The following is a 25,281-nucleotide window of genomic DNA, read 5'->3' on the forward strand; positions in this document are numbered from 1 at the left end:
GCTATTAGTTTGTGCTGTCACAGTGTGAACAGTGCTCATGTACAGTCTTGGTGTCCAACTCCTCTACAGGCACAGGAAGGTGATGGACCTCAGGACCTGATGAAGTCTAGAAGGGTATCTTCATCCTCAACATCTAGAACTGCTGCAAGGGGTCGTGCACTGTTATAGATGGCAGTCACATAATGACTGCTAACTTGTAGCACTGCAGCTGCTGTTCTTGGCTAGCCAACCTGCCAATTTTCAGTTAAGTTGTGAAGCTGAAGCTTGAAGGCTGAGGATTGCTGGGAGGGTCTTCTCAAAATCATCAACTCAACACTGCTGATGGAAACATAGACCTGAGCAATTCTAGTGCTGCTTGAGTGTGACCACTCAGAGAGTTGGGGTCAGGATGTGATTGTGATTGCTTCAAGCTGTTCCTAGACTTCCATCACAGAAGCGTCTGCCATGGCTTATTTCTGAACAGGTGTTCTTGTGGCACATAACCTCTGTACACTGGTACCCATGCCTGCTGGGGGTCAGCTCTTCAACCATCTTCTGTGGACTGTTTTTGTAGCACCAACTAAGCTTCACGTGCTCATGATGACTTTCAAGACCAGGCATACTGCTCATAACATCAGCAAAAAGTCGAAGGCAACCTTCAGACCATTTCTGTGCAGTTCTCAGTCACTGTAGAAAATGACTTCGACACAGAAGGAATCTGAGCGAGAAGACAAACCTAGTGTCAAAATGTTGAACGGACTGCTGCATTCACACCTTTAAACGCCTCATAACTGTCACGCACACACTCACACTCCAATGGACACATCAAGAGCAATTATGGGGCCAGACAAGGTCACTTCGACACATGGACTGGAGGAGCCGGGGATCAACCTTCACACAGATGGATGATCCACTCTACATCCTGAGCCACAGCTGCTCCTGTGTATGTACAAATTGGTCTTCCATTGGTCTTCCGTTTTCAGAGGAAACGCTGTCGTTTCGCCATTTTCGTTTTCGAAAAGTAGCACATTCACACGGAAACGTTTCAGAAACGATCTCCGTTTACATGGAAACACAAGATGCTGAAAATGCTGCAGTTCCTATTGCCAGGCCTCCAGCTGGCAGTGTGGATATACTGCAGGAGCTGCAACCATAGTGCACATGTGCCAGTGCCCCTGTTTTTAAAAAGGAGCGTTTTCGCCTGTTTACAAGGAAACAGAGACTGGAGCGTTTCAAAACCGTTCCAGTCTGGACACCGTTTTCAGAAAGTATCGTTTTCACGTCGTTCTGGTGTGAACTGGAGGCCCAAAGGCATCAAAATGTTCGGGTGTAAACAGGGCATCAACCTTTACTTCCTGCAGATTCACCAGCCCCCACCACAGGCCAGTGAAAGCACAGCTCACCATTGTTTCTCTCTTTCTAGTCTCACTTGTGGAGAGGTGAGGGGGCATTGCTCTGTTCACAGCATTGACCTTTGAGGCGGAGGCCTGCTCTAAACTCTCCTCTTAACTGCATGCCCTGCAAACAGACACACTGATTTTTTCACTGCAATGCGAGAGTCTGCACAAGATTCCTGTCTAGCTGAGCACACAGCACTAACCAATGAAAAGTTTTAGTTAGCAACAGCAGCTAGCCTTACAGAAGCACTGAACCAAGCTGGTGCACAGCGCTAACTCTTCAAACAGCATAAAGGGAGGACACCTCTCCTTGGACCTGGACCTCAGCAAAGAGGTGAACTGGTACACAGCAGTTCTTAGACTGGATCGGATCAGCTGAACCATGCAGCAATGAATGGACTCGGAACCAGCTGGACAGGCTTTGGTTTCTTTCCTGTTTCATCACTGCAGAGCTCATAATAGACACGAGGGTCTTGGACTGATAACTAATAATGTTCCTTATTACCCCAGCATCATTATTCCATATGATCATCCATTAAGCATATGATCAGAGCATGCCAGGTGGTGGAACTATATGGAAATGTTGACCAATCAGAAGCCTACAAACAGTAACATGGCACACGAAAAGAGCTAAAGGGGTCCACGTGTGACACAGCCAGACAAAAGCTTTGTTTTTCTTGTCTACGTGCTTTTTTCAGTGAACTAAAATACAATTTATGCATAGAAAAAGCTCCATTCAGCAAAATACCCCCACACACACACACACACACACACACACACACACACTTTTGGTTAGATTTCTGTGTTTTTGATTTGATTACTTTTGAAAAATAAATGGTCTTAAATACGTATAATTAAACTGCCAACCTCTGCAATTCAGGACAGAATACATGATTATTACACATGTTTAACACCTCTAAGTTCAATTTATTTATGGTTTTACAATGTAGCCTAGTGGCTAATACCATCGCCAGCGTTTATACTTGTGCCGTGTGCCAGTTAGAGGTGGAGTTTCCCTCTTGGAGTTGATCCATTTTCTTCCAGTCAAATTGAAAGAAGAAGCCAGAAGCACACAGGAGGAAATGATGGTACTGAACGGGCCAGTCACAGTTACTGCAGGCTGTGTCATCACAGCATGTAGTTACAGTTCTAGGTTATGCTGTAAGCTAACGTGTTACAGTGCAGCCTATGGAATAGGGTTTCAGAAGGGCTTATAGTCACAATGTACCTACAGCATATGTTTACCACAGAAACATAAATCCCACTTTACTGATTTTCTTTCCTGCACTGGTGCACAGCTTTAGTCTGACTCCAGCTTCACAGAACAGAATCATGACTGCAGGACTGAGGAGGGTGCAGAAATTTCTCTGGGTACTTTTTTTGTTAAAAATGCTGAAGGGGAGTGAAGAGTTCCTTTAATGTAGCCTCAGTGCTGCTAATCTGGGAACAAAGAGATGAAGTGAAGCGTGACAATCACTGCTGTAAGAAGGACGTTAGCAGCTGGGATGGCACATCCATATTGTCTGAATATCTGAATCCACAAATTGAAAAGTAAATACTACACAACAACATAATACAGAGCATTTAAGTCAGTGGTACCTCCAGCTCCTGCTCAGGCTCTCTCAGCTTCATGTCATCTTTGCTCCGCTCCTGTTCTGTACTTGGTGAGTTCCTCATCATTCTCCTCTGACTGAAATCACTGATCTGCAAAAAAGTTCAGTTTAAAGAAAAATCAGTATGAAGATTCACAGCGACTGTAAACCAAAAGCAGATATTTCAGACGTATTTTTAGATCATTAGAGCACCAAAGTCTAGTACACTGAAACAGATTAATCGTGTATGAACACATGCACTCTGCAGCAAAGAAGGACAAACATCTTTAAACATTTTTTAAACATCTGGAGTCAGGTCCATAAGTGCTCCACAAGGAGACCATTATTTTTGTAGTTTTGCCTTTAAACAAATACATGATTGAAGTACAGACTTTAGAATGAATGGGACTGGCATTTATTTAAAATGACTCACCACTTTATTTAAATGGCTTTACCAAAAATATTATATTATGGCAGTGTAATTTTCTTTACATTAAAAGAGTCGACCCTCTGCCTGTCCTTCAGTAAATGCTCAGCTGACTTCAGGTCAGGTGGCCATAGAGGAACATTCAACTTCTGTGCATTAAAGGGCTTCCACGCAGGGAGCAATGCACCCACCGTGCATCATTTTGCCCCCCACATTTGCTCACTAGTAGTACGTTTGTGGACATCATCCATCACTTTGCAGCACTTGACTGCATCTAAGCAAAGAATACAGCTCTGTACACATCACATTTCATCCTATTTCTATCAGCAGCAACATCATCAAAACATCAGTAACTCATTTCCTTTTTTTATGCACGCCCCCCATCCTGGAGCACTGCCCCCAATGGTAACTTTATATCATGAGTGCCTCCTCTTCTTAATCCTTTCATTTTGGTTCAAGTTAATATTTTATTCCTGTTCCAGGACTGGTCTGGCCTGTGCAGACAGTTTCTATCAAAGTCTCCTTCTCCACACAGATGCAAACCACAGTGTGGGGCGTGTCTGAAGAATGGAGACGGTGGGAAGTCAAGGTGGAGTAAATTCACAGCAGGTGTCCAACTCAAGAGCATTCCAGTAGATTGTCATTTTTTTGGTGTTTAGTAACTAACTAACTTTCTAACTCACATCCTAACAGGTATTTGTTGGTTGGGAGCTCACTTCTGATTGACAAGGCTGCTTACAGAGCTGAGATGAAACATCTGCCACGTGGTGTTTAGCCAACAACCTGCTGCAACACCTCAAAAACCAAGGAGGTCATTGTAGACTTCTGAAGGACCAGAGTGGACCACAGCCCACGGTGCCATCCTTCAGGTTCCTGGGAGTTCACATATCAGAGGAACTACAAAAGGCCCAGCAGAGATTACACTTCCTGAGGCTCCTCAGGAAGAACAAACTGGATCAGGGGCTGCTGGTGATCTTCCACCAATCCACCATCGAGAGTGTGATCACTGCAGCTCTGCCTGGTACGCTGGGAGCTCGGCTGCAGACAGACATGCTCTCCAGAGGATCTTAAACACGGCCCAGGATACTGTCGGCTGCCCTCTGCCCTCCCTGGCTCCAGATGCCCAAGAAGGTCCACGGCCACTCAACTGTCAATGTCTCCATCATGTGCAACACCACCTCAAAGGTGGTGCACAACTCTGTGCAGTGCTTCTGTTTGCCTGTGCAGTACCTACCAAACTGCTGCAATGGTTGCTAATATTCATCCATACCCATATCACCCATATACATCCATACTCATATTTTTGATAAGTATATTTATGTATTGTGATATTATCCTTAACTGTGTAAATATAACTTAAACAGATGTGTACAAAGTGTTTTATTTATCTTATTCTATTTCTATATACTTTACTACTTATATTACTGCACAATGGGAGAAGCTCCTGCAATTTCATTCTATGTGATGTATAATGACAAAGTCTGTGCAGGTTCTCAGTCATCTCTGCAGCTTGAAAAAGGGTGATGGTTCATCTCTCATCCAGAAGACTTCTTCAGGTCTCAAACCCCCCTCCCCAGGCACCTCAACCCCCATTCACACCTTTGTCCCAAACTGGTTTCACCTGAAACCACTGACTGTAATGGCCCAACGCCTCCTTTCACACCTTGGCGCATGTCATTATGCACATGAACAACAGAATGAGAATTATGACAGCAGAGTGTCAATTCAGTGCTGGGTCAACTGTTATTCATCCATCCATCTCCAGTTCTGCAGGGGGGCTGAAGTCTATCCTAGCAGTCACAGGGTGAGAGGTGGGGTACCCGGACAGGTATCAATCGCAGAGCTAACGAAGACACAACTCCCACAATTCACTCTCACATTTACACCTACAGCCAATTTAGAATCACCAACTAACCTAACGTGCATGTTTTCGGACTGTGGGAGAAAGCTGGAGTACCCAGAGAGAACCCACGTATGCACAGAGAGAACATGCAAGCTCCACACAAAGGCCCCAGCTGGCCAGTAGATTTGAATCCAGGACTTTCTTGCTGTGTTAACCACTGCACCTCCGTGCCACCCATAGATAACTATTCAAATAGTATATATACTGTGTAGGTCTCAGTTCACAACTCTATACTTCAGTATATGCAACCACAATCATGGGGAAGAGTGCTGACCTCACAGTGATTAAAATGACCATCATCAACACCCCCACAAGCAGGGTGAACCATGGAGGATCACTGCTGAAAAGGCTGGCTGTTCACAGAGTGCTGTATTGAAGCGTATTAATGGAAGGCTGACTGGGAGAGAAAAGTGTGGGAGGAAAAGGTGCAACAGAGATGACTGCAGCCTTTAGAGAACTGTTAGGAAAAGTCCACTTAATAACATCACTTATCAAAGTCTCAGCTGACTGCAGGTGTCCACAGCCTTATAAACCAGCAGCACCACATAACAACAGCCACAAGATCAGTTTCATGATTGTTTAAACTGCCACTGATCAACAGCAATGCAATTCAATTTTATTTTTTTTTTATATTGCACAAATTCACAAAGACAGTCGCCTCAAGGTGCTTTATACTGTAGGTAAAGACCCTACAATAATACAGAGAAAGACCAACAGTCAAAACGACCCCCTATGAGCAGCACTTGGTGACAGTGGGAAGGAAAAACTCCCTTTTAACAGGAAGAAACCTCCAGCCCTAACTATAAGCTTGATCATAAAGGAAAGTTTTAAGCCTAATCTTAAAAATAGAGAGGGTGTCTGTCTCCTGAATCCAAGCTGGGAGCTGGTTCCACAGAAGAGGGGCCTGAAAGCTGAAGGCTCTGCCTCCCATTCTACTCTTAAGTATCCGAGGAACCACAAGCAAGCCAGCAGTCTGAGAGAGAAGTGCTCTGTTGGGGTGATATGGTACTATGAGGTCTTTGAGATAAGATGGGGCCTGATTATTCAAGACCTTGTATGTGAGGAGAAGGATTTTAAATTCTATTCTAGATTTAACAGGGAGCCAATGAAGAGAAGCCAATATGGGAGAAATCTGCTCTGCACAAATGACTGAAGGCAGTCCAACATATTTGTTAAGATTTGTGGGGCCGAGCACAAGAACTTCAGTTTTATCTGAATTTAGAAGCAGGAAATTAGAGGTCATCCAGGCCTTAATGTCTTTAAGACATTCCTGCAGTTTAACTCATTGATGTGTGTCATCTGGCTTCATTGATGGATAAAGCTGAGTATCATCTGCATAACAATGAAAATTGATGCAATGCTTTCTAATAATACTGCCTAAGGGAAGCATGTATAATGTAAATAAAATTGGTCCTAGCACAGAACCCTGTGGAACTCCATAATTAACCTTACTGTCTGAAGAAGACTCCCCATTTACATGAACAAATTGGAGTCTATGAGATAAATATGATTCAAACCACTGCAGTGCAGTACCTTTAATACCAATATTATGCTCTAATCTCTGTAATAAAATGTTATGGTCAACAGTATCAAAGCTGCACTGAGGTCCAACAGGACAAGAACAGAGATGAGTCCACTGTCAGAGGCTGTAAGAAGATCATTGGTAACCTTCACTAATGCTGTTTCTGTACTGTGATGAATTCTGAAACCTGACTGAAACTCTTCAAATAAACCGTTCCTCTGCAGATGATCAGTTAGCTGTTTTACAACTACTCTTTCAAGAGTCTTTGAGAGAAAAGGAAGGTTGGAGAGCTAAGACAGCTGGTTTAATTACCTGTTAATAAATTATTCATATTTAAGATTGAAGCATCAATTAATGGTAGGACTTCTTTGAGCAGTCTTCTAGGAATGGGGTCTAACAGACATGTTTCAATGTTATTAAGAAATGATCAGACAGAAGAGCTTTATTATTATTATAAGATCTGAACTGTGATTAAAATGATCATTTAAATTTTGACAGAATCCAATTGAATCTAATCAAAAATTAAAAGCATCTACACATTATCAGAGCTTAGAAATCAGATAAAAAGTAGAGAAAGTTGATTGAAACTCTGAGTCCAGGTGATAACAACTAAAACAGATCTTTGATTTTTCCAGTTAGGGTGAACAAGGCTTTGAAATGGATTAAACCTCTTTCTGGGTCTTTGGTTTATTAATAAACTAGAATTAAAGATTGAAGCCACTCCTCCTGAATCAATATGTTGATCAATTATTAAATCATTCACTAACAGGGACTTGGAAGAGAGAGACCTAATGTTTTACTCTTTCTTGCAGTTGATGAAGCTAGATTATTCTTTCTTTTTGAATTTTTATGCTTAAATAGCTTTTTGCTGATTTTAGCTTTGTTTTTTGGTGGTCTGGGAGCAGGCACCGACTCTATGGGGATGGGGTTTTGGGGGGATGACAGGAGGAGAGAAGCTGCAGAGAGGCGTGTAAGACTGCAACTCTGCTTCCTGGTCTCAACCCTGGGTAGTCAGGTTTTAGGAGGGTTAATAATTCATCCAGATTTCTAGAAATGAGAGCTGCTCCATCCAAAGTGGGATGGATGCCGTCTCTCCTAACAAGACCAGGTTTTCCCCAGAAACTTTCCCAATTATCTACAGTATAAAGCCCACATTGTCTTCTGGATGCCACCTAGACAGTGGTTGAAGGAAGACGTGGGTATACATGCCATCAGTGGTCTGACATCGTTTTGAAAGAGCGGAGAGAGCGGGAGAAGATGCACAGCAAGGGGCTGCGGGATGGACTCAAACCCAGGCCGCTGCATTTTAGCCGTATAGCGTATGGCTACCTGCTCAACCAATGAGAAACTGCAGGGAGAAGAAAAGACTGATAGCTCAGTCTGGTATGTTGTAGTTTCCAGTGAACGAGATAAATATGCAGAACTGTTGTTATGACTCTTTAAGATGAGCAAAAAGTGCATTTTCTTATTTATAACTGAAGAGGAGAAAAGGCCACCAAGATGAAAGTTTGTAATTTCTGTGTTTTTCATTCATCCTTTAAGAGCTGTTTGACATCAGTGCTTTAAAGTCTTTCCTGTATTTTCCCACCTGTAAGACACGTGTGGGTCCATCCGGCAGCACCTGCACCGACAGCACCCCAGAACCAGGTCTCATCTTCTGATTGATGAACTGCTGCTCGGGACTAGGCTCCAGAAGCCCAGAATCTGGTCCCAGCACCACCTCTGCTCCATCATACAAGCCTGCAACCCCGCCTTTCACCTGAACAGTACCGGCCATACGTTAGTGGAAAACTGAAGAAAACCATGAAAGGAAAAACTGAGATGTCAGGAGTATGGTGGTGCACTCACCTGTACTACTAGTCGGGGAAGGCCACAGGTCAGCATGCCTGAGCTGAAGTACCATGTCTGGGTGGTGCTGCGCCGGGAGTCAGGCCTCCTCAGCATCAGTGGCTCAAAACTGGGAGAGACAAAGAGGAGAGAAATGCCTCTTACACCCAGACATCATACATTTCCCCCCGGTTTATAGTTCGGGGGCCATGAAGTGATTGAAAATCACTCCTAGGACAGAATTCCGAGCTGCAGAGAACGAACCTGTTGTCACTGACAGCTGCAAGCCCAGCGATGTCCAGTACGAGAGAGGAGTCCAGCGGGCGCGGCTGGGCCGGCTTACTCTGCGGTGGAGACGAGCCTTCGTGACAAAGCATGCCAGTCCCGGTCATCCTCCACAGCTGGGAGCGCTTCCCTGGCTCCTGCACAACAATCGGTGTACGCACACCTACAAGCTCATTTTACTGCAAACAATAAACGCTTTATATACCACGGCCCCCTGGTGGGCTGAGAAGCTACTGCAGGGGTGCCCCAGTAATAACAGAAATTCAGTTTGAAATTACTCTCAAGTATGTGTAGTTACATATTTATATACATGTATTTATATAAAGTGAATTCAAGCTGGTTACAGGAGGTAGTTAGTTTGTGATATTAGTCATTGTATTGAAGTTTGTGTCCCGGTGGGTCACATGTTAGATCAGCACTTTACATATGACTGGGTACTATTAACAACTTAGAGCCAACAGCCTGTGTTGTTTATGTTTTTGAATCAAAGTTTTGAGGAAATCCATCCCTTTGTCTTGTATTTTGATGAGAGTGAAGACAGGCTTCTACCCAGAATACCTGCCAGTGTCTGGCTTCCCTAGGCCACCTGGAGTGGAGTGGTGGCCTAGGGTGACCAGGGTCCTCTCAGTGACGAACCCTCTTCTTCTCCCCTAGGCCACCTGGAGTGGTGGCCTAGGGGAGAAGAAGAGGGTTCGTCACTGAGAGGACCCTGGTTCAAATCCTCGGGCTGGCATCACTGTGGGTCCCTGAGCAAGCCCACCCCCCCAGGTTGCTCCCCGGGCGCCCTTTGGCTGCCCCCTGCTCCATGCTGTGCTGTGTGTACTACATACTCCATGTGTGTGATGGGTTAAATGCAGAGAATGAATTTCACTGCATGTAAATGTATGTGACAAATAAAGCTCTTTCTTTCTTCTTCTTCTTACCACAGCAGAGAGGCCAATCCCCTTATTTTTGCTGCAGGCTGAAAACATCTGAGTTTAACATCAAAAAATCTGCAGTTTAGAAAAGAGCATGGCTTCAGACCAAAGGTGGAGTATCAGATCCAGGTGTCAATACCTGCAAATAAAAGCTGAGATGTTGAGCTTTTGTCTCGTATTCATTTTCTGATGTCAAACCCAAATGTTTTGAGCCTACACAAAAAAAAAAAGGGAGATCTGATCTGAGGTCCTTTGAGTTTATTGAGCTGCTACTTTGGCCAGGTCTCCCGTGTAAAGAGATCTGATCTCAATGGGACTTTCTGGTTAAATAAAGGTCATAACTAATAAATAAATTAATTATGTATATGGCTTAAAGTTCCTGCTTTGCCTTTAAACAGGAAGTACAATCTAACATAAATACACTACCTTCTTCCTCAAGATGACCCTCTGAGTCTTTGTGTCCACATCTAGGACCAGCTCAGCACAGCTCACCAAACACTTCTTCCCCACAGGTCTCCTCTCAGCAGTCCTGCAAATACAAGTAAATGCTTTAACTTTTAAAACAAGGACAACTGAAAGAAAGTGACAGATTTTTAGTTACTGGGCCATACTGTGAGAACGTGTGTGTGGCTGCGATGTAGATGAAGTTCTCATAGTAGAGTTTGTTGTATTCCCGAAAGAAATTCATGTCGGCCGTGACCTCGGAGGATCCTGCTCCCTTCACAGTGAGGGTGAGGTACGGGGGCAGCGTAGGCTCGTCACAGGCGTAGTCCAGCACGGAGCCTGGCTTCACCTCAGTGTGCAGCCGCATGTCGACTACGCCGTGCTGCCAGAACTGAATGGGCACCTGAAACAATTTAAACAAAGGAGTTTATTCCACTGATTCTACTTAATGTCCAATCTGGACTTTGGTTTTTGTTGAAGACGTGCAACACATCACAAAGCCAACAAGATGCTTCTGCATGTGGAGGACACAAAGAGATCCAAATAGTCCCCCATCAAGACCCAAGATCCTGAACTCCGAGTTGCCTCCGATGCATCCATCGGAGTGTGAGTGTGTGCTTTTATCAACGTGTGTGTGAATGGGTGAATATTTGTGAAGCATATCCAACCTTATCATGGCACACTGGGAGGAAGATGTTAGACTCACACAAATGTGAATCTATTCACTCACAATTCAATATGTTTCAAACTATGAGATTTTTGTTTCTCTAAACATCCACACCTCAATCTACAGGATACCCATGGCCTGCAGTACTGTCCTACTCTAACAGTAACCAGCCAACACATTTAAAACCAAGCATACTGAGGGGCAGTTCTCATGCCATGAGCAGAAACTGCTCAGAACTGGAGGAAGAGGCAAAGAAGATGAAATCAAGATCCCATGAAAGCCTACAATGATGCACCAACAAAAACTGCTTAAGTCTAAACCCCATCAGTGTGCTCCAGAAGTGAATCAACATGTGACTCTAACCAATCAGCTGCCACACTGGGGTAAATAACTGACAGGACCTCCATTCTGTCCCACTCTGAGGCCAAACTGTTGGCATGTTTGGTGACATGGTCAGAATAAAGTAGACAAATTCAGATTTGTCTCTTTTGTTTTGTATAAGTGCACCTGTTTATGTTTATATATAACAGTGCCTTGTTCATGTCAATCGGATCATTATACTGTGGAGGCGTGGGTGAAAGACGAGGGGATCTGAACGGGCCCAGTGTGTACAGCAGAGTCACAGCTCATGCATGTCTCTGAGGAGAAATTGTAAACATGCACATGTTGAATGGCTTCCACACAGACACGGGGAAGAGTTCAAAGAGCGAGATCAGTGATTTGGATACAGGCTTTGTGTAACACAGTAACAGCTCGAGTTACCAAGAACTGACGGTCTGGACTCACCTCAGAGGTGTTGTCGATGCGGAAAGGTGGAGGCAGCTGGTCAGTGTCAGTAAAGGAGATCTGGTAAGTGGCTCCCTTCAGGGTGATCTCTGTCCGCAGGAAGAAACAATTCCCCAGTGTGTCCCTTTCAAAGCATTAAAAATAAATCAATACAAATCCACACTTATATATACATACATACACATACGTATAGCCTGGGGACCCTTACTGGATGCACACTCTTGCCGGGATTCAAACCCCCAACCTCTTGTTCCAAAGACGGTAATGTTGCCACTACACTATACACTATATAAATATACATACACATAAATACATGACTCATTGACTCATCAAGCCAGGCAATGTTTTTCAGCCTTCTATTGCCTTATTTTGGTGAGCGAGTGAGAACTGTAGCCTCAGCTTCCTGTTCTGAGCTGACAGAGCGCCACCTAGTGTGGTCTTCTGCTGCTGCAGCCCATCTGCTTCGAGCTTCAGTCAGCTGTGCATTCAGAGATGCTCTTCTGCATACTATGGTTGTAACAGTGGTTATCTGAGTTACTGCTGCTGTCCTATCAGCTGTTTGCCCATTCTCCTCTGACCTCTGACCTCTGGCATCAATGAGGCATTTTCTCACAGAGAGCTGCAGCTCACTGGATACTTTCTCTTTTTTGGACCATTTAATATTCTCTCAGATTAGAGTGGAATTCCACAGGAGCATAGATGGTGCTGGAACTTCCCTGGAGAGGGGTCAGCAGAGGTTCTAAGCTTTGGACTTCTGTTTTTACAGGCCATGCTATACATTAATAGAAATGAAAGTTGTACTATTCATGCTTCAGAATGGAAATGGTACCAAGATGGCTGCTGAGGGGGAAACATGATGCTAGGAGGACTCTGGCGCTCTGTGCTGACAGACTGATTATTGCTTCTGTACATGGATACAGTAGGTGGCTTACCTCATATTGACATGAAAGGACTTGGGTTTGTTAACCTCAAAGCCTCCAGACCAAGTGCAGTTGGGGATGTCCATGAAGCGCACACATAGCAGTTGGTCGTAGTCATTTCGGGGCCAGTGAAAGACAACGCTGGAGCCCGGCAGGGTGGAGATGTAACCGTCGGGGTTGGCCGTACCCTAGGACACGTGTTTATGAATATTTGCTGTTATGTTGATACTGGCTCATTGGAATCACTTATTTCACGGTTCACTTAATTACCAACCAGCAGAGAGGATGGTATCTTTATAGGTGAGAGTAGAGACACAGACAGGGAATGAAACACAGATCCCTGTCTTAACCTCAGCTGCCGCCCCTGCATTTACCACTCAGTCTAAGACACCTGTGCAACATGACTAAAAAATGAAGGAAGTGTTTTCCTCACCTTCCCTCTGGCAAATTCTCTCTGAGCGAAGGCCAGTTTGTGTGTGGAGCGGTTGTCCAGCAGGTAGCGCGGGGCAAAGGTCACTATGTGGGTGTCTCTATAGCGTCCTTTTCCTTTGCGCACACTGATACCTGTGAGCAGGTAACAACTGCTCGTTAGTTTTGGTGGCAGTGAGAAGAGAAAGCTTTCACATGCATCAGTCGAGAACTGGACAAACAGAAATGCTGTGCAGAACTACAGACTCAGGCCAACAGAATCATATTCAGGAAAAATGAAAGAAAACATATCAACACTCAACAATGTAACCATGCAAGAGTCAGGAACATTGTTGCATCAACATTAATGTCAAATCATCCGGAGAGGTTATGAATACATCCTGAGCTGCAGTCCAGAGCAGAACCAATAGAACAGATTGAATGCACATTAGAACTAAATTTCGGCGCATTGCCTCACAAACATGAAACATCTAAATCTAACAAAAGCGCCGCCCCTCTGACTGCATCACCCCCCTTCACTGTCACTATGGGACCTTGACTTTTGACCTTGATCTCCAGGAGCTGATCTCTGCATAATGTCTTGATATGAAGAATAATCGTACAAAATCCTTCAAACCATTTCTTGATATGAGGTGGACATGAAAAAAGATATAACCATTTGGTCTTGACCCCTGACCTTGACCCCATATACAATCCCAACCTTGTTTTGGTCATCAGCCATCTACCCATGAAGTTTGGTAAAGCTGAACAGTTTTCGCATTATTGATTGGACACTTCAATGGATGCCACCTTCCCGCCCCCCCACCGGTGATCACATAATGTGTCCTGGTGTATAAAAATATATGAAGATAAAATATAAAAATACCCTGAGATATGAAAAATGTGTCTATAGAGATAAATGGAAATAAACGGATCTGTAAAAATGTCGGTGCTTCTAGTCGCCCGATTTAACCGACTTTACAAACTCAACACAAGCAGAAAAACTGCAGTAGTAAAGAAAGTCTTAAATACTTCTTAATACTTCTTTCCAAAACACTGTTTTCTATCTTAATATCTGAGCCTGAAGTTTTCTGATTTTATTCAGTAAATTCAATCGAATCCTTTCATTACTGTAAATCAGACATGATCGGATTGTTCAGCTCACACCGGTGGTGAATTCATCAACTTGCCTATGTTGTAGATGAGGCCAGGCCTGTTTCCATGTTGGATCACTTTTACTGCCCTGACTCCACTTCCTCCATCCAGGGAGAAGCCTTGGCACCAGCCAGGAATCCCATCCGGGTGGATCCCTTTTCCGATTCGCATTGTACACCTGGGATCATTATAGAGGGGGAAACATGACAGAGGATGGAGGAATAAAATTCTACAGCTGGGGGAGAACTTGAGGCCCACTGTGGGCTCACTGTTGTTTATGACACACACTTACATAGCGGGCTGCTCCTTGTCAGTGTAGCAGAAGAGTAACGGGCTGAGGCTTCGGGCCAGCTCATGCTCCTCAAACTGGCCCGCTGCATCAGTCTTGGTATTATCCTGACGGAAAATTAATGGCAGACCTGAGGGATGAAAGTGGCTTTAAGGACCAGTAAAACAGAAGCTTCCTGCAAAGCATCTTCTTTTAAAATCAGTGTGAAAGGAAACAGTACCAGTCTTGTTGATGAGCCAGTAGGGGGCAGAAATCAAGATTTTTAATGCGCCCTGTGCTCGTAGGATGATGCGGATGGTGAGACAAAGCAGACGTTTGTTGGTGTCATACAGCCTCATGCGTACGACATAGTTCTGAGTTCCTGGAGGAATCAGCAGCTCTTTGCACACAGGGAAGCTCTCCAGCAGGACTCCTAAAGGATGTACACCATCAGCACCACGACTGACAACAAACACCAGCTGATGTTTGGCTAATGCTCACCTAGCTCCATGTTCTGTGAGGTGTCAGCAGCATGGAGCACAGCCTCTTTTCCCGGCTTCAGTGAGCCTTTAATGGACATTCCTTTAATGTAGTAGGTGATGTCACAGGGTAGCAAATTGGCCAGCACCATGGTAGGCAGCAGGTAGATGGTGTGGCCTGGCTGTCGATAGATTTGCTTCGTACTGCCAGAAACGTGCCTATTGGCAGGCTGCTGGTCTGGATAATTCTCCTTTTTTATGACCACACAAAATCTAGAAGAGGAACAAGGAGAATGGTACCTGATTCAGGCGAGACGAGAAGCAAGAACAAAAACGTCTGACTGAGTGCGTCTACCTGAAGTTACGCTTGGCGCTGTCATCAAAGTCTGCTGACTGACACTCCCTCTTACTGCTGCTGATCTCTCCAGGCCGCTCCACGCTGGTCCAGTGGATGGGAACCTTACAGAAGAACAAGCCCATGCCTTTAGGCCGAGCCTGCAGCCGCCAGGACGTCAGGTGAAGGGGGACGGCGAAAGCCTGGCCAGGCAGGACGGGAGGCAACACCACTGGTTCTGTCAAAACACACACAAAAGGAAATGAAATAACAGAATCATGAACAATTAAAATATATATATATAAAATAAAAGAAGTCATGAAGACAAGAAAATAAAACAAAACAAAATAAGCTAAAATATACATAATAATAATGAATAAAGAATAGGTGAAGTGGAAGATGTTGGTTTGGTAGGTTGACGGGATAAATGCGCCTCACAGTGGAAACGAGTTAAACGGAGCAGGGTCTTACTGTCGGGCGCCGAGGGGCTATCCAGCCTGACCTCCATGGGAACATCCAGTCGGTTCTTGACCATGAGGGCAGAGCGGACAGTGATGACCTTCCTGGCACTGCCCTCCATTGTGATGGAGAAGACCACTCTCACAGGAGGCAGGGCTGAAAACTGAGGGGCCACAGAAAACACGCCATCATCAGGAAAACTGAAGAACAAACTTCATTCACCTGCATTTCAAAGTCACTATGAATCCACTTTAAAGTGGTCCTAACATAAATACGAGATGCAGTTATTACTATATAAAACACGAGAGCTGCTGGCCTTTAGAGCTGCGCTGGACAGCATGAGATAAACAGAACTGATCTGGCTGCAGGCTGACCATCACTGAGCTGAAGAGAAGGGAGGAGAAGCTCCTGGAGTTAAACATCAGTGGAAACAGTGCAATTAGCACTTCACATATGACTGGGTAGCATTAGCAATTTATAGCCAACAGCCTGTTTATGTTTTCAGAATACAATTTTCAAGGAAATCCATCACTTATTTCATTCAAGTGAAGACTTAAGACTCGGGGTGGGGTGGAGGGATTTTCTGATTTTGGGACTTTGGGAATGGCTGATCTAGACCTTTGCCTAATGAATAATATAATATGAATAATATACACCAAGTTTCAGAAGAATTGGCCAATAAAATCGGGGGGAGTAGAAGTTAAACATTGAAAGTTTAGAAAATTAAAGACAGAAATCATTTGACCCAATGAATACTGCCAATAAAAAGGGGAGGAGTCATCTCTGAAGTTAACCATGAACTTACTGTTTATCTTCAACACTTTTAAAAAAGTTGTAAAAAAAAAAAAAATGAAAATAAAACATTGTCTGAAGCATTTTGTAGAGCTTTGCACACTGAATATTCCAAATTTAAAAGAGCTGGACCAGGAATAAGAGAGGAGTTGGGATTAAAGGTAAACATCAGCCTCCAGCATTCCTGGAACATTTCAAAAATTCACTAAAAAAAGAATCCAGCTCCCTGTTTCGTAAAACCCAGCGAGCGTCTGCGCCACGTTTCAAACATAAGTGACCGAGGAGCAGCCAACGGGATCGGATCAGCTGACAGAAACTTCAGCTGTCTCTAATTATCTGAGAGACCCTAAAAAACCAGCAGCAATCATTTGGTGAAGGCTAAGAGTCCAAATCTCCCTGCTGGTTTCTGAATGCTTTAACCTTTACTGCGGTTGTTATTCTCCAAATCTGGTCACTTTATTTTCTGGGTTTTTGTTTTGCCATTTCTCTATTTTGGACAAAATCCCAGCAGAACATCCAAAACCAAACAAGAACTGATGACCTGACTGCAGGTATCGCTCCGTCTGCAGAGGAGGTCGTGCTCTTGGTAGCGTGTGTGTCACTGACTGTAAACACAACTAATCCAAAGGTTTTGAATGAATTCTGATAAAACTCTGTAGATCGATCTGATTGATCTGAAGGTCAAAATGATAATAATGCTCTATTCATTAAACTATGTTTCCTACTGACATTGTTTGTATTGACAACATATGGGGATTCTAAATATCACATTATAGTTTGCATGCAAATACCATGTGACCTTTGACCTCTGACCTCACGTTTACATTTCACATCTAAATTCTTTCAGGGTGACCCCAAAATGTGTTACATCTTTAAAGGAAGTGTCGGGAGAAAGAGAAGTCAGTTAGAAATATACTGCAGTATAATACTGAGTTATTCATGAACATCCAGCTGCCCTGATCTCAGTTTTACTTCTTCAAGTACGTTTAAAAAGAACCAAGAAAACAAAGGGGAGATTCTTCCTTCAGAGGAAACGCTGCTCAGAGAGCTTTTAAATGATTCTGATCCAGTCCTGTCAAACCCAGCTCGCCTCTTCCTCCATGCTTCTGGTCTTGAGACACTGTAACTACTGTAATACAGATACTGCCTTCTTCATGTATTATACTGGGTTGTTATTTGTAGCCAGTCATTTGAAAACTGAAAAACCTGACGAGACTGAAGACCAGCGAAGCTCTTTTGCTTTTTCTGCTGTTCAGAAATGTGGAAACAAGACTTGGCAGACTTACGTAAACATGTGGGTGGATAATGTTGGTCCTGCTGATAGGGCTGCCAACCTGTGGGGAAAATGTTTATGATCAAAAATGGTCCAAGAAGGCAGAAAACTTCAACATTACCGATATGAATGTTGTTTCTGAGTTGTGCTCACAGTGTTGGAGGAGTTGCTCCTGTCTGGGGCTGCGTAACGAAAGAAAATGCCCACTTTGTCCACAGACACCGGCTTGACTTGCTCCCATCCACACACACGAACCAGCAGCTGGTGCAGCTTCAGCTCATGAGTGTGTCTACAATGGAAGAGGCAGTGATACAAAGTAAGGGTGTTTAGCTCCACGGAGCTGATAATATGAGCAGCTGTGCTCATGAGAACATCAGGCTAGTTGGAGATGGTCTCCTACTGTTTACGTCAGGTGTCTTGTCTATATACAGTGTGATGGTGCATACAATTCCAGAATTATTATTCTCTCAGGATGTTCCTCTATTTAGAGGAACACCATATTTCACAGAGGCCCAGGACCTTTTCCTCTTGCTGGTAACTTGGGCTCCCGTATCATTTTCAGACATGGTTCTGACATTCCAGGTTGCTGTCCTGATTTTTACTCTGGCCGTAAGAAGAAGAAACAAGATGGAATGGAAGTGGCCACACCAGACTGGCATGGGGAGATGCCATCATATATTCATCCACCCATTCATTCTCTTCCGCTTATCCTTTTCAGGGTCGCGGGGTGAGAGGCAGGGTACACCCTGCACAGGTCGCCAGCCAGTTGCAGGGCTAACACAGAGAGGCAGACACACTCACATTCACACCTATGGGCAATTTCCAATCACCAGTTAACCTAACCCCACTAACTGCATGTCTTTGGACTGTGGGAGGAAACTGGAGTACCCAGAGACACGGGGAGAACATGCAAACCCCACGAGAACCCAGACCTTCTAACTGTGAGGCAACAGTGCTAACCACCACGCCACCGTGCTGCCATCATATATTCTGGACACAAAAACCCTGAACACACCAAAGGAGTCATAATACTGATGCAACCAGAGGCTACCAAGGCACTGATTGCATGGGAACCCATCCCTCAAAGACTAATGTGTGCCAGGTTTAATGCCAAAGGCAGAAAGATTACCATCATCCAGTGCTATTCACCAACCAATCCAGCAAAAGAAGATAAGAAAGAAGGCTCCCACAGGCAATTTTAGATTGTGTGCCAAGAAGAGACATCGAGCTTGTCATGGGCGATATGAATGCCAAGGTAGGAAACAACAACACAGGCAGAGCACTCATAATGGGAAAAATGGAATGGGGGCCTGCACTGAAAACAGAGAACTACTCACAGAGCAGGCAGCTGGGCAGAACAACATGAAGAGATTATATGAGATAACACAAACACTATCACGAAAACACACTAACACAAACAAGCCAATCAAGGATGGGGAAAGAAATATCATCAACAACAATACAGAACAGAGATCTGATGGGTGGAACACTCTGAAAACAATCCTTAACTGTCCACCACCACCAGCCATTCCAGACATCCCTCCAGCTACTGAGCAGCTCCAAGTGAACAAAGATCCACCCACCAGGATAGAAATCAGGAAGGCCATCATTGCTGTCTGGGCCAGGAAGCAGGCCCAGACAGCATCCCTGCCGAGGCTCAAGGCAGACCCAACAGCAATAGTGAAGGTGTTACAACCCCTGCTGCAGAAAATTTGGGAACAGGAGCAAGTTCCAGCAGAGTGGAAACTAGGCTACTCGGTTAAACGCCCCAAGAAAGATGACCTTTCCCAGTGTGGCAGCTGGTGAGGAATCATGCTGCTGTCTGCTCCCAGTAAGGTGATGATGAGGGTTATACTAGACAGACTGAAAGATGCCCTGGACAGGAGACTGAGGCTGGAACAAGCAGGTTTCCAGAAAAACAGAACATGCACAGACCACATTGCCACTTTGCGTATCATTATCAAACAGTCCATCGAATGGCAGTCCCCTTTGTTCACGACCTTTGTGGATTTTGAGAAACCTTTTGACTCTGTGGACAGAGAGATGGATCTGGAAACTGATGCAGTATTATGGAATACCAACAAAGTTCAAGATCATCCAAAAACTGTATGAGGATTCCACCTGCCAAATAATCCACAATGGGAAGCTGACCGACCCCTTCACGGTAAGAACTGGAGTGAGACAGTGTTGTATGCTCTCATCAACAGTCTTCTGTGATAGGATGATACCTGTGCAACACGTCCAGTCCTGAAATGTGGAAGAGAATGGGAATGGCAGCAACTCAGCCATGAAGTGGTAGGTTATGTAAAATCACAGTGTTGGAAGAGATGCTCTAGTCCAAAATCATGGACTCTGGAGCAGTGGAGACGTACTCTCTGGAGTGATGGATCACACTTCTCCATCTGGAGGAGTCTGGGTTTGGAGGTTTCCAGGGGAATGGTACTTGTCTGACTGCATTGTGCCAAGTGTATAGTTCGGTGGGGGTGGTGGTGGTGGTTATGGTGTGGGGGTGTTCTCAGCCCATTAGCTCCAGAAGCCTTCCCAGAAGAGCTGAAGCTATTATAGATACAAAGGGTGGCTAACGTCATATTAAACCCTATGGATTAAGAAGGGGGCGTTAGTTCTTATGCGTGAAGGCAGACGAGCAGACTTTTGGCAGTACAGCGTATGTTGGCTTTTTATAGGACTGATTCTGGAGAAACGTCTGGTTATCACCGTAACATGATTTATTATCACACTTCAAAGATTTTTTATGCTTCTATTTGTACCACACCAACAGACAAAAATAGACAGACACAGCAATTCAAGAGTGCAGTTAAGTTGCTGTATTTTTGCTGTATTATCACACATCATCACATCAGTAATAACAGATTTAAAGACAGTTAACTGATGCTTATTCACTGATTATTATGTGAAGCAGAGTCATACCGGTGACGCAGTTTCTCATGGGCCTCAAACTCAAAAGGAATCTCCTCCCCAGGCAGCACTTCTCTCCACTGGCTCACATTGTGGCTGTCATCAGATCCTGGACCGTGGACATCTGAAATGGAATCTGCACTACTGCTGTGAGACAGTGCCACCCTGTGGGAAACATGGAAACTGCTTTAACCTGAGATACGTGTCTGAGGTAAGAAGTTTGAGCTGTAAGTGATGGACTGGTGTTTTCAATATGAGCACTCAAACTTTAAACACACATCAGAGAGCAACCTGGGGTTCAGAATCTTGCCCAAGGATACTTTGGAATGCAGGGATCGAACCAACAACCTTCCAATTAGTAGATGACCTGCTCTACCCCCTGAGCTACAGCCACCCTTTATTCAAGCACACGGGTTTGGAGCAGGTGCTGCCTTTTCATGTTGCTCTTTGATTATGTAATAACAGAATGAAGAATGTATGAGGCCATGGTCTCACCTAGTGGGCCACAAAGCTCGTTCCATTAGGGGAGTTCAAACCCTGCTTACAGTCTATTTGAAGTTGAACATTCAGGTGTCCTAAAAGCTGAGGCAGTTCTTTACTGTGTGAATTCATGTCACATTATATACTACTCAAACCCAAACTGAGAAAACTGTTAGCAGGCTCACGTTCATGCATTCAGCATTAACTGGAAATGACCAGGTTCATCACTTTTGTTGCAGCAGTCAGATGTTGTGTGTTGGGGCCATTTTTCATATACCTAAAATCAAATACTTCATTCTCCAACTTAAAAACAACACAATTACTGTAAGGGGACTCATTTTGCTGTTCTCAGATATGCTGTACAATATTACTGAGTTTTTAATAGGCCCATGCTGTCCTTTATTAATCTTTTCTTTTTCTGAGCCTCAATCATTGGAAGACAAACACACCAAGCCCCTGAATGCCCCTGAATGCCCCTGAATGCTCCTGAATGCTCCTGAATGCTCCTGAATGCTCCTGAATGCCCCTGAATGCCCCTGAATGCCCCTGAATGCTCCTGAATGCCCCTGAATGCCCCTGAATGCTCCTGAATGCTCCTGAATGCCCCTGAATGCTCCTGAATGCCCCTGAATGCCCCTGAATGCCCCTGAATGCCCCTGAATGCTCCTGAATGCTCCTGAATGCCCCTGAATGCTCCTGAATGCTCCTGAATGCCCCTGAATGCCCCTGAATGCTCCTGAATGCTCAAAGTCAGAGTACCTTCAGTGTTGCTCCTGAGATACTTGTTTGTGTTTATGCAGACTGCATACATAAAAATGGTTATGGCTACACCTACCTGGTGGGGGTCGTAGTCAGAGTGGCAAACCACATGGTGCACCCTGTATGGTTGCGTAGAGCGTAGGGCACAAAGGGCTGCCTCTTCTTAGACAGCTTTACATCTGAAAGAAAGAGAATTAAAAATCCAGTTAAAGAGTGGGTTTGGCCTTTCCATGGTTATATATATAAAACATAATACTGAAAATGATGCTTCAGTTTACTCAGAAATACACAATAGCGCAATGAAAACTACATCATTACTTCAAAGCCTTTCAGTACTGTCTGTAGCACATGTAGCAGAGTAGCATCACAGCTAAGCAGATGGAGGAGCAGTCAGGCAGTGTCTTCACTGTAAGCCGACTAGTTTGCTAAATGCATTACTGGAAACTACGAGCATGTGCTGCGTGCAGTATACAGTATTTGTGTATATATATATTTTCTAAAATGTGGTACCAGCACTATCACCAGACATTCAGGATAACCTGAGCTCCAGAATTCTAAGAATGGATTCACAGCTACATGTGATGGAGTTATGCTGTTCAGGAAAAAGGAGACGAAAATAGAAAACATCACTACTCAAATCTGCAATGCTGCTTAAAATACAGTAAATATTCACTGAGTCAGCATTATGCAGGATTCCCACAGTGCAGTACACTGCATACAACCAGTACTGTTCCATTTCAGCAGCTACAGTACAGTGCAAAAGTCTTGAGCCACCCAGGTGGAGCAATCTGCTGAAGCATGTGCAAACATACATGGAGAGCCTGAACTCTGTGAGGCATCCATCCATTCATTCATTTCTGCCTATCCTGTTTAGGGCTGCGGGGGAGGGAGGGGGGGGGGGGGGCTGGAGCCTATCCCAGCTGTCATAGGGCGAGAGGCAGGGTACACCTGTACAGGTTGGCAACCTGTCGCAGGGCCAACACAGAGAGACAGACAACATCCACCTATAGACAATTTAGAGTAGCCAATTAACCTAACCCCAGTAAGTGCATGTGTTTGGACTGTGGGAGGAAACCCACGCAGACACGGGGAGAACCCACACAGGTGGAATTGAACCCAGACCTTCCAGATGGTATTCTAACTGTGAGGCAACGGTGCTAACCACCACACCACCAGATCCACTGTGACTGCATTGACAGTGAGTTTGGATCATTGTCCTGCTGAAACATGAAGCTGTTGAAGGTCAGATGTTTCCAGATGGTTTTGCATGGTGGATTAAAAGCTGACAGTATTTTTCTGTGTTCATAATTCCATCAGTTTTGATGAGATCTCCAACACCAGCGGCTGAAATGCAGTCTGAACCACGACGGCGCCTCCACCGTGTTACACAGATGGCTGCAGACACTCACTGTTGGACCTCTCCTGACCTTCTCTGTACATACTGACGATGAGCTGAACCAGGAATGTCAAATTTGGATTCATCACGCCATAAGACCCACTGCCACTCACTTTCAGTCCAGTCCTTGTGTAATTTGGCATAACTCAGCATTTTTCTGGTTCTGTTCCTCTTGACAGCCGCCCTTCTACTGAGACCATTTCTGATGAGCATTCAGCAAACAGTAGATGGATCAACTGAACACTCAGATGCGTCTGTCAGGTCTTTGCTGGATTTTTTTTCTATATCTTAAAGACATGACTTTTGGCTGCAGATAGGTTTTTGTTTTTTAAACATCTACCACTTTTTCTTTTGCCCTCCAACAAATGATGTGCTCCAGCGACAGGCTGCCAGTAACAGAATGTCCCGAGATTCAATTTAAAATGGGTTCTTTGCCAAGTTCATAGGTCAGTGTTACATGGGCTCAACAAACAAACAAAATGCCAAACATTCCTGCCTCCTTGGAAGAAATGAGAGGTGGCTCGAGACTTTTACACAGCCCTGTATACCTACTGGCTCATAGCCTTTAAACTGACTAAACTAACACCAGCCCACTTCTGGATGACTGTGAAATGATTTTTTTTGTGATCTGGGAGCGACTGCAAGTGCTGCGCTGTGGCAGCAAATTGGTCACGCAGAGACAACCGTCTGGTGGGACGCCACCGAGTCTCGGTCCAACTCGGACTGATTGCAATTAATCTCAGACAGATAGGTGAAGGTCTGCAATTAATCACCATCTAATTTATAAATGGCTGACAGACCGCCAACACACTGCAATCAGTCGGCACCAACGAGCGTTTCAGCTGCTCCATCACTCGTTTCTCTGAGTGAGGACAAAATGTAATGAATCAAATCTGAGTTCCTGAGGTTCGTGGCAGGCAGCTGTGCTAAATTTAATACTGAAAGCATGTCTTATTTTGCTTTTTGGGTTTATGAGCTGTAAATGTGGACATTTTGGCTGAGAGGTGATCAAATATATGTGCATAACATGAAATGATCATTTTGAAAAGACAGACAGTTATTTCTGTTTTAATGTCTTTTCTGCGTGTTTTTATTTTATTCTTGTCTTGTTACAGAGTTGTTGTGTATGTGTGATATAAAAATGATCAACTGCCAAAAAGAGGGCATGCTTTTATTTTCCAGGTCTGGTTTTAGCAAATCCTCCAGAACCACAGTCAGTGTATTTGATCTGAATCTTAACAGCACGCACTCAGAGGCTGAAAATATCACATTATGGTGACTTTAGGCTGCAGCAGCAGACATGAGGAGAACACACAGGTGGACTCGAACCACCGAAGCTGGGGTCTGACTTCTTTGTTTGTCGCGTCTGCTGTTTGTCAGTTTTAATGCTGATATTAGCTAAACATGATAAAGTATGATTGACTTGGTGCTAGGAAGAAACGGCTTTTTACACAACTGACTGAACCTAATGAGGAAACATGCAACAAATGTATGTTCCATTACTGCATTCATACCACTGAACTGGGGCAGCACAGTGGGGCAGTGGTTAGCAGGTTCAAACCCACAGGCCAGCCGGGAGGGGGGGGTGTCTCTTTGGGTACTGCAGCTTTCTCCCACAGTCTGAACACATGCATCTTAGCTTAACTGTGACTGAAGGTGGACCTGTCTCTCTGTGTTAGCCCTGTGATGGACTGGCGACCTGTCCAACTCGCTCTACGACCCTGAACTGGATAAGCAGTTAAGAACATGGATGGATGGACAGATGGGTGAACTGAGGCTTATCTAACAGAGAAGTGGTTTGGTTCTCATTTCTCACCACACACAGGTTCTCTGCATGAACCAGATGCTGGTTCATGAAGTTTAGTACATGCACTAAACCTGTGAAGCTGGAGACTG

At 44.4% G+C, this 25,281-nt stretch overlaps 1 protein-coding gene across 1 annotated transcript in view; it reads right to left on the reverse strand.

Moving 5' to 3' along the window:
* Positions 1 to 25,281, reverse strand: part of vps13d (vacuolar protein sorting 13 homolog D) — an 81,863-nt gene that overhangs the window by 12,766 nt on the left and 43,816 nt on the right. Inside the window, 19 exon segments of the mRNA XM_030733006.1 lie at positions 2,976 to 3,080; positions 8,409 to 8,579; positions 8,669 to 8,777; positions 8,912 to 9,069; positions 10,276 to 10,378; positions 10,461 to 10,696; positions 11,747 to 11,870; positions 12,679 to 12,854; positions 13,100 to 13,230; positions 14,265 to 14,407; positions 14,522 to 14,648; positions 14,739 to 14,930; positions 14,999 to 15,249; positions 15,332 to 15,548; positions 15,782 to 15,932; positions 17,848 to 17,895; positions 17,988 to 18,123; positions 20,763 to 20,915; positions 22,066 to 22,168. Of these exon segments, the coding sequence (XP_030588866.1) occupies positions 2,976 to 3,080; positions 8,409 to 8,579; positions 8,669 to 8,777; positions 8,912 to 9,069; positions 10,276 to 10,378; positions 10,461 to 10,696; positions 11,747 to 11,870; positions 12,679 to 12,854; positions 13,100 to 13,230; positions 14,265 to 14,407; positions 14,522 to 14,648; positions 14,739 to 14,930; positions 14,999 to 15,249; positions 15,332 to 15,548; positions 15,782 to 15,932; positions 17,848 to 17,895; positions 17,988 to 18,123; positions 20,763 to 20,915; positions 22,066 to 22,168 (2,834 nt within the window).

Source organism: Archocentrus centrarchus, chromosome 7 (assembly GCF_007364275.1).
Source record: "Archocentrus centrarchus isolate MPI-CPG fArcCen1 chromosome 7, fArcCen1, whole genome shotgun sequence".
Lineage (NCBI taxonomy): Eukaryota > Metazoa > Chordata > Actinopteri > Cichliformes > Cichlidae > Archocentrus > Archocentrus centrarchus.